Source organism: Amblyomma americanum, chromosome 1, assembly GCF_052857255.1.
Source record: "Amblyomma americanum isolate KBUSLIRL-KWMA chromosome 1, ASM5285725v1, whole genome shotgun sequence".
Taxonomy (NCBI): domain Eukaryota; kingdom Metazoa; phylum Arthropoda; class Arachnida; order Ixodida; family Ixodidae; genus Amblyomma; species Amblyomma americanum.
The window spans coordinates 239,170,049-239,177,599 of record NC_135497.1 but is presented as its reverse complement, the minus strand read 5'-3'; the positions used below and the strand labels follow the sequence as shown (position 1 = coordinate 239,177,599).

At 51.6% G+C, this 7,551-nt stretch overlaps 1 protein-coding gene across 2 annotated transcripts; it reads right to left on the bottom strand.

Moving 5' to 3' along the window:
- Positions 1-277: 277 nt before the first annotated feature.
- Positions 278-6,879, bottom strand: LOC144095891 (uncharacterized). Of its 2 annotated transcripts, XM_077629365.1 has the most exons (3): positions 6,535-6,879; positions 6,293-6,463; positions 278-6,209 (listed from the first exon to the last, which is right to left on the bottom strand). In XM_077629365.1, exons 2-3 carry the CDS (start codon positions 6,329-6,331, stop codon positions 5,952-5,954), a joined length of 297 nt encoding a protein of 98 aa, XP_077485491.1. In that variant the 5' UTR covers positions 6,332-6,463; positions 6,535-6,879; the 3' UTR covers positions 278-5,951. The 2 variants fall into 2 exon arrangements, with proteins under 2 accessions (XP_077485491.1, XP_077485490.1); XM_077629364.1 differs by lacking the exon at positions 6,535-6,879 and having other exon boundaries at positions 6,293-6,502.
- Between the last annotated feature and the right edge of the window lie 672 nt (positions 6,880-7,551).

Below are 7,551 nucleotides of genomic sequence, written 5' to 3'. Positions count from 1 at the left end.
TATGTGACTGAGTGTATTAGAATGTTTCGAATGTTTTTCGGTCGTCTGTAGACTGCATGAGGGAGAGCAGTGAAAATTTTGGCGAGGCGCTAGCTCGCTTTGTTTGAGAATGTTGAAATGTTTTTTTGAAGATTTTGTTTACGTACGTTAGGCGGCTGGTTACTGGTGAAGGGGAGTACGAGATTTGCATGATGGTCTGTTTGCTCGCTGTATCGACGTCACTCCAGTATTTGCTCTCGGTTGGGTTTAGATGTCCTTTGAATGGCATCGTCGGCAATGGCGACGGGTATCGCTGCTTAATGAGGACTTCTTGCATGCGTTTGGAATTTTTTACGAAGTCTTCATCTTGGGAACATATTCCTTTAGATCGATGTGCCTGAGAGTATGGGATGCTTGTTTTAGAGTGACGAGGATGGCAGCTTTGGAAGTGTACGTATTGTTGACGGTCCGTCGGTTTACTGGTGGTGAGTGAGCTTTCGTTTACCAAAATCTCAACATCTAGGAAGTTAATTGTGGTGTGGGCGCACGTGTAAGTGAAAGATATGTTGGGGTGGACGAGGTGTGTCAGTCCAAATTAAAAAGATGTCATCCAAGTAGCGTTTGTATAGGGTGGGCTTAATGGGACAATCTTTCAAAAATTTACTTATTACTATGCATGAAGATGTTGACGTAGGTGTGGGCCATCCTTGTACCCATGGCTGTGCCGTTAATTTGTGAATAGTGTTGATTGATGAATTCGAAGTTGTTATATTCGAGTACGATTTTCGACAGTATTTATAAAACACGTGGAGCAGGGGAGCATCAAATCACTGATCGAAGCGTATGAACGAAACAGAAAGGAGGAATCCCCTGCTGCACGTGCATTAGATATGTTGTTCACAGCAACATCTTGCATGAAGCTGTAGGGAAGAGAAAACTCGATGAGACGTAGCCAGTTGTACTTGAGCCGTCTACATCGAAGGATTCACCACCGATCCTCTCACCAGGTTTCGTGAAGCTTGCGCTTTATCGTGCCGGTTTACCACTGTCCTTCTTGCTAGTGAAGCGATTATTTTTTTAATGTTCTCTTTTTGCCCCATTTGCCATCTGCCATTTTTGATCGTGCCATCTTCTGGGCAAGTACTACGTTTGAGGTTCGAAAAAGATGCATAAGCGATCACGACCTATGCAAACAATAACAAAGACGAAACACGCTACAAGAGCACCACTAGCTGCATATCTGCATATCGCGCGCACACGTGCGACTGATTTTCGCTGACGATCGGCCGCTCCCGCTGTATTCAATTAGCTGTGTCGCCAGATCGTCTGTCGCGAGGCGCTTTCGCTGTGCCCGCATGACCGCTTGTCTTGACCTTCCAGGGGAATTGCGCGTTGCTCGCGCGCGGCTTAGCCCGAAGCCGGTAAACCGGCTGGCCACCGCCACATCTGGACCTGGTTTGACTCAAATTGGTCTCAGCCGCGTCTTGTTCGGTTCGGGCGCGAACAATACGCGAGATTCAAAGCGCTCGGCCGTCTCTGTCTCTATGGGGGGGGGGGGGGGGGGGGGGGGGGGCACTTGACCCCAAGGGCGCTCCTTTTCAACACCACCCCGCCGTCGCCCGCCTCCGATTGAACAGGCGGGGGGTTCAAAGGGGAGCTGCCGCGGAGAGGCCAGGCAGCTCGTCCTAATGACAGCGCAGAACATGCGTCACTGACAGCCCCCTTCCTTTCGCCGTCTTGTCCATCGTGCGTCGCGCCGAGCCCGACAAAGAAAAGGCCGTCACCCCCCCCCCCCCCCTTCCCCTTCTGAATCGGGGGGCGGGGGGCGGAAATTCCGCAAATAGTTTCCCAGAGGCATCCTTTTTTTTTTTCATGGGGTCAAGAGAAGCAAGCTTACACTGCAAAATTAAACCTTGTCTTTCTCTTCCAAATGCAATTAACTAGGAGTCCTGTCCAACCATTCCAGCTTGTTTGGGGGCACCCCCAACCATTTTTTATTTCCGTGTAACTCGCAGCCCTTCTTCACCTTGGTCATTGTAGCCGCTATTGTTTCTCAAGTACCATGCAACATCTTGTTATTAGCAGTTGCTAATTCAAGCCTTCTGCAGGGTTTGAAGGACCTTTTTAATTGGAAATGAGAACATGTGCACAGGGTGGAAAGCGCGTGATCTTCCAGGAAACACTAAAGCGGCCCCGAGAAGGGATCTTTATTAAGGATGACAGCCATCTTGGGCCTCTCCACTTGGCAACGACGACACATCGTGTGCGGTCCCTATGGTTAGGCCCCAGCTGTGGAAGCCATCCTCGGACACGACCATGACCTTCGACATCTGATGTTTTTATTTAAAAACACAGGGACCAAAGTCGTGCTGTATGCAGTGCGATCGCCATGTGGTTCCATAATCATCCACCTAGCCCGGCTCTTTGGACGGATTCAGGAAACGACTGAAAAGAACAAAAGTAACGAGCAAACAAAGGTGCGCTGCATAAAAGTTAGAACGCAAAGAAACGAAGGCGCGCTGCGCTGGGATAATGCTGTAGCGAGGTCTAATATGTAAATTTTCATGGCTGGCGTGGATTTCCACGAAGCGCAAGTAGTCGCTACGGAGATAAACAAAGGCGCACTGGAGCTGGGTATGTATCATGTTTAACTGCGCAAAGAAACGAAGACAGAGAACAAGAAGGCACGACACGAGCGCAGACTATCAACAGATTTTTTCTTCAAGGAAAAAAGGCCTATATATGCATCTTCATCCCGCGAAAAACATGCTAAAAACCCGAAAGCGCAAACCCTATCACACACCATCTTGGCACATGTAACGTGATGCCACTGATCACAACCTGAAAGCAATCTCCGCATCGTCAGAGACAAGATACAAAACAAACAAACAGCGAACTCACAGGCACACTCCTGCCAAGCTAGCGCTCCACACCGCCTGCTTGCGCTAAAGAAACTGCGCAAAAAAGGTATCTCCCCATCAATGAGGCCTACAGATGGTGATGCTACACAGTCATCTGATTCCTTGATCTGGTACGCTTCCACCAACTCCCTGCAAACCTGATCCCTGTGTTTAAACAAGACGCTGGTCTTGTTCAATCGTGGGAAGCAATCTTTGCACTCTTTGCAGTGCAGGGCGAGATTAGAGGAAGGTGCGCCCTTCAACGACCTGCGATGTTCTGCTAACATCTCGTTAATACATCGACCCGTCTGGCCGATGTACTTCTTCCCACACGAGAGGGGGACTTCGTATACGACTCCAGTCTTACACTCTGTGAGCCTGGTTTTCTGTCTGTGCGCTATCGAGCACTCAGCTCCAGCACGATTGCTCTCAGGCTCGAGCTTCTTTCGCACAGCACTACAAATCCTTGAAAGCTTATTCTTTGCCATGAAAATCACGTCCGCCCCGTATCTCGCCCCAACTTTTTTGAGCCGGTGTGAAATTACATTCCCTGAACGTTCAGGACAATCATATCCGAGCGCAACACTTGGCAGCATGTTGTGTCGGGATTTCTACAGCGACATTTGAGCTCACTCAAGCTTTCGGATCCTTTCTTGGTGAACAATTCCGCAAGTGTGGTTAAGTACCTGTCTGGGTTGGATAAGAAAAAGTACTCTACCTTCAGCATCGATGTGGAGGACTTATTTTATTCGCTACCCCATGCTCAGCTCATGCAGAGAGTGAAAGACTGCATTGTAAAAGACAATGACGAGTTGGTGTTCGTGGCGGGGTGCGGGGGTTTCCATAGAAAGTTTCCTGGAGCTGCTATCATTTTACCTAGAGTCAACCGTTGTTGGGCGGGGCGAAAAGGTGTACGTCCAAAAATCGGGTGTGTGCATCGGCTCCCGTGTGGCACCCGTTTTGAGCGATATTTACTTGAGCAGGATGGATCAAGAACTGGCACAAAATCTTGCTGACCTCGCGCTAAAAGTGTTCCGTTACGTCGATGATTTTTTAATCATTCTTAAGTCGAACTCTCCCAGGGCAGTTCCGGACGTCGTCAAAATCTTCAAAGATACAGGTAGTGGCCTGCGATTCACCTTCGAACTACCCAGCTCAGCTACCCTACAGTTTTTAGACCGACCGCAGCGGTGGCCAAGTGGTTGAGCATCCGCCTCGCATGCGGGAGGTGCGGGGTTCGATCCCCAGTGCCGGGGATACAATGGGTACAAGCTTTTCTCTGGTCTGGTGCTCGGCTTATTTAGGGTGAAATGCTTGGAAAATGGGTCTTTGACCCCACCTTGAGAAAAATAAAATACCTTGTGTCAAGGCGTATTTGGCCATAGATGCCCTTGCGCCATAAAAAAAAGTTTTTATACCTCCGGATCCATTATCTAGAGAGCAGGGTCTGTTGCGAATATCACCATAGGACAAAAAAAAAACCTCTCTTGAACGTCAGTTAGGGGCATTCCACACTCGTCAAGGCGGGTATAGCGACTTCATGCTTAAAAGAGCTCTTGGGAAATCCTGTACACACAGAGCGGAGGCTAGCTTCCTGGGGCAGGTAGAGAGGCTGAAAGAAGCCGGGTATCCTGATCTGAGTTGGCTCAGATCTCCGAAAGGATCCTGTTCAAAGGAGGGAGGCCCATGCTAGTAAAAAAGAGGACGGTGGACGTAGACAAGTGGTGTGGGCATTCCATACATCCATTGAATTTCACACCGGCTCAAAAAAATTGGGGCGAGATACGGGGAGGACGCGATTTTCACGGCAATGAATAAGCTTGCAAGGAATGTTATCGGCGGTCGCACGTGCATGACAATCCTTTCGACATGCGTGACGATGCCCACCGAAGGCATTTCAGGCTGTCGAAGGGACTTGTACGCTGGCTAAGCGAAGAGCGCGGAACATGCGTCACTGACAGCCCCCTTCCTTTCGCCGTCTTGTCCATCGTGCGTCGCGCCGAGCCCGACAAAGAGGAGGCCGTCACACCCCCCCCCCCACCCCCCCCTTCCCTCCTGAATGGGGGGGGGGGGGGCTGAGATTCCGCAAATAGTTTCCCAGAGGCATCCTGTTTTTTTTTTTTTTCATGGGGTCAAGGAAGGTGGCCCAAGCAGTGTGAGGCAACGTTCTCTGTTCATTCTAGAGAAGCAAGCTTACACTGCAAAATTAAACCTTGTCTTTCTCTTCCAAATGCAATTAACTAGGAGTCCTGTCCAAAACCATTTCAGGTTGTTATGTGGGCACCCCCAACCTTTTTATTTCCGTGTAACTCCAGCACTTCTTCACCTTTGTCATTGTAGCCGCTATTGTTCAAGTACCATGCAACATCTTGTTATTAAAGGACCTTTTTAATTGGAAATGAGAGCATGTGCACAGGGTGGAAAGCGCGTGATCTGCCAGGAAACACTAAAGCGGCCCCGAGAAGGGATCTTTATTAAGGATGCCAGCCATCTTGGGCCTCTCCACTTGGCAACGACGACAAAGCGTGTGCGGTCCCTATGGTTAGGCCCCAGCTGTGGAAGCCATCCTCGGACACGACCATGACCTTCGACATCTGATGTTTTTATTTAAAAACACACGGACCAAAGTCGTGCTGTATGCAGTGCAATCGCCATGTGGTTCCATAATCATCCATTTAGCCCGGCTCTTTGGACGGATTCAGGAAACGACTGAAAAGAACAAAAGTAACGAGCAAACAAAGGTGCGCTGCATAAAAGTTAGAACGTAAAGAGACGAAGGCACGCTGCGCTAATGCTGTAGCGAGGTCTAACATGTAAAATTTCGCGGCTGGCGTCGAGTTCTACAAAGCGCGAGTAGTGCCTACGGAAATAAACAAAGGCGCACTGGAGATGGGTAAGTCTGTATACAAGCACGAGTTTTTGTCTCTACCAGCGATTTACTAGCTCACACCGCGCGATTTTGATGTCTGGCGTCGATTTCGACAGAGAGGGAATACGGGCACGAAACGGGACGCTCGCGATCTGCCAGGAAACAATGAGGTGGCCCTAAAAAGGGCCGTTTGCAGGAGCACTTCAACCGCGACCTGCAGCGGCGTGGCGGCGCGGTGAGCAGTAGGCCCAGCAGTGGTCCGTCTTGTGCCCTTTGGCTCCGCACCGACGACACCGGTGCACGACGTACACCTCTCCTGGTCTTGCCCTTGAAGCCGACGCTATCCCTGGTCCGTAGATCTTGACGAGGGCCGCGACGATAATCTTTGACATCTGGTCGATGCCCCGGTCTGCGGCAAACAAGGACAGCATCGGCTCGCCAGAAGCATCCAGGAAACGATGCTGCAAAAAAAGTTACGTTACAAGCGCCGCAATTTGGCGAGTTCTGTACGAGAAAACTTGCGAAAACGTTGTTCAACCCTTACCTCGTGATTGAGAACGTGCACGCCAGACAAGCGCTTCATCGTGGCTGTCAGACGGCGGTTCAGATGGCGACGCCGGCGGTCCTCAAACCGCACCTTATGTGGGTCGTCGTAATGGAGTTGCAAAATTTTGAACACCAGCACGACGTGCTCCTGCAGCAGGAAAACGAGGTCCTGGAATGCGCAAGGCATGTAGGTAAGCGGTACAGCACTTCATGAAGCGAAATTTGAGATAAAATGCGTACCTTTATGTCGCTGGCGATTTCTCGCGGGTCAGCGCCTTTTGGGGGTCGTCGCAATGTCGTGGAAGCAAGAACTGTACAGAAATTTCAGCTGGCTGCGCCGATGAGCGCACCACGCAAAAAAAAAAGCCATACCTGGACAGCTTCCGAAACGCGCGCGCCGCCGCCTACGCTCACGAAGAGAATGCCCGCAGACCACGCACGCCCGGCGGCCGGCCAGCCGGCCCTAGCGATTCCCTAGGCACTCTAGGGACAGGCCGAGAGAGGCGCGGCGAACCCACGTCCGGTTGAGAACGAGGGAGAAGCAGAAAAACGTCACGGAGAAGCGCATCCCATCGACCAATCAGCGTTTCCAGCCCACCTGCACCGAAACGCTTCTGTCGAGACGGACAGCCCCCGGCTGGGCGAGGAGGGAAGTCTCCCTCATGGGGGAAAGGGAACGGCGACGGGAGCGCCACCTCGTAGGTTACGCGGAATTCTGCGGAACCGGAGAGAGTCCCTTCGGTATCCGGCCAGCGTCGTGAGCGGTTGGAGCCGCAGGCTCCCGTCACCTTCCGTGGCAGGCGCACGGGGATCCGTTGTGCCTTGCCGCTGGACTTCTGGTTCCAGGCAGCGAAGCGAGCGCAGCAAACGCGCGCTCTGGTCGCCTTCCCCGGCAAATGCTAGGGAAAGACTTTGCCTCAAGAGTGCGGCGCGCACGGGAGAACCCGGCCGCCATTATCGGCGCATACAAACGTTCGCCGCCGATACCTCCGAAGTCGCGCCCCTGCCCCAGCCGGTAAGTCGGAAGTCCTTCTTACGTAGCCTTCTATTTCCGAGGAATGCCTCGTTGATGTTTTGTAGCTAGCTGGCGCACTCTGTGTATTAATTGCAAGTGTAATAAATAGCATATGAGTGTTAACGCTGTGTCGTCCCTTCCCTTTGTCCCTCGAGCACGAACCCCTCCGCGGTTAGCGAGCGGGAACGCTGCATCCGCGGAGTGGGAGTGCGGGCGGGGCGAAAGGCTTTGTTTCCCCCGTA

Excerpts from the sequence above, each read along its gene's own strand:
- LOC144095891 (XM_077629364.1), bottom strand. The coding sequence starts at position 6,481 with ATGCCTTGCGCATTCCAGGACCTCGTTTTCCTGCTGCAGGAGCACGTC. Across the intron at positions 6,210-6,292 it reads TGCACGTTCTCAATCACGAG|CATCGTTTCCTGGATGCTTC; the intron begins GTAAGGGTTGAA and ends CTTTTTTTGCAG.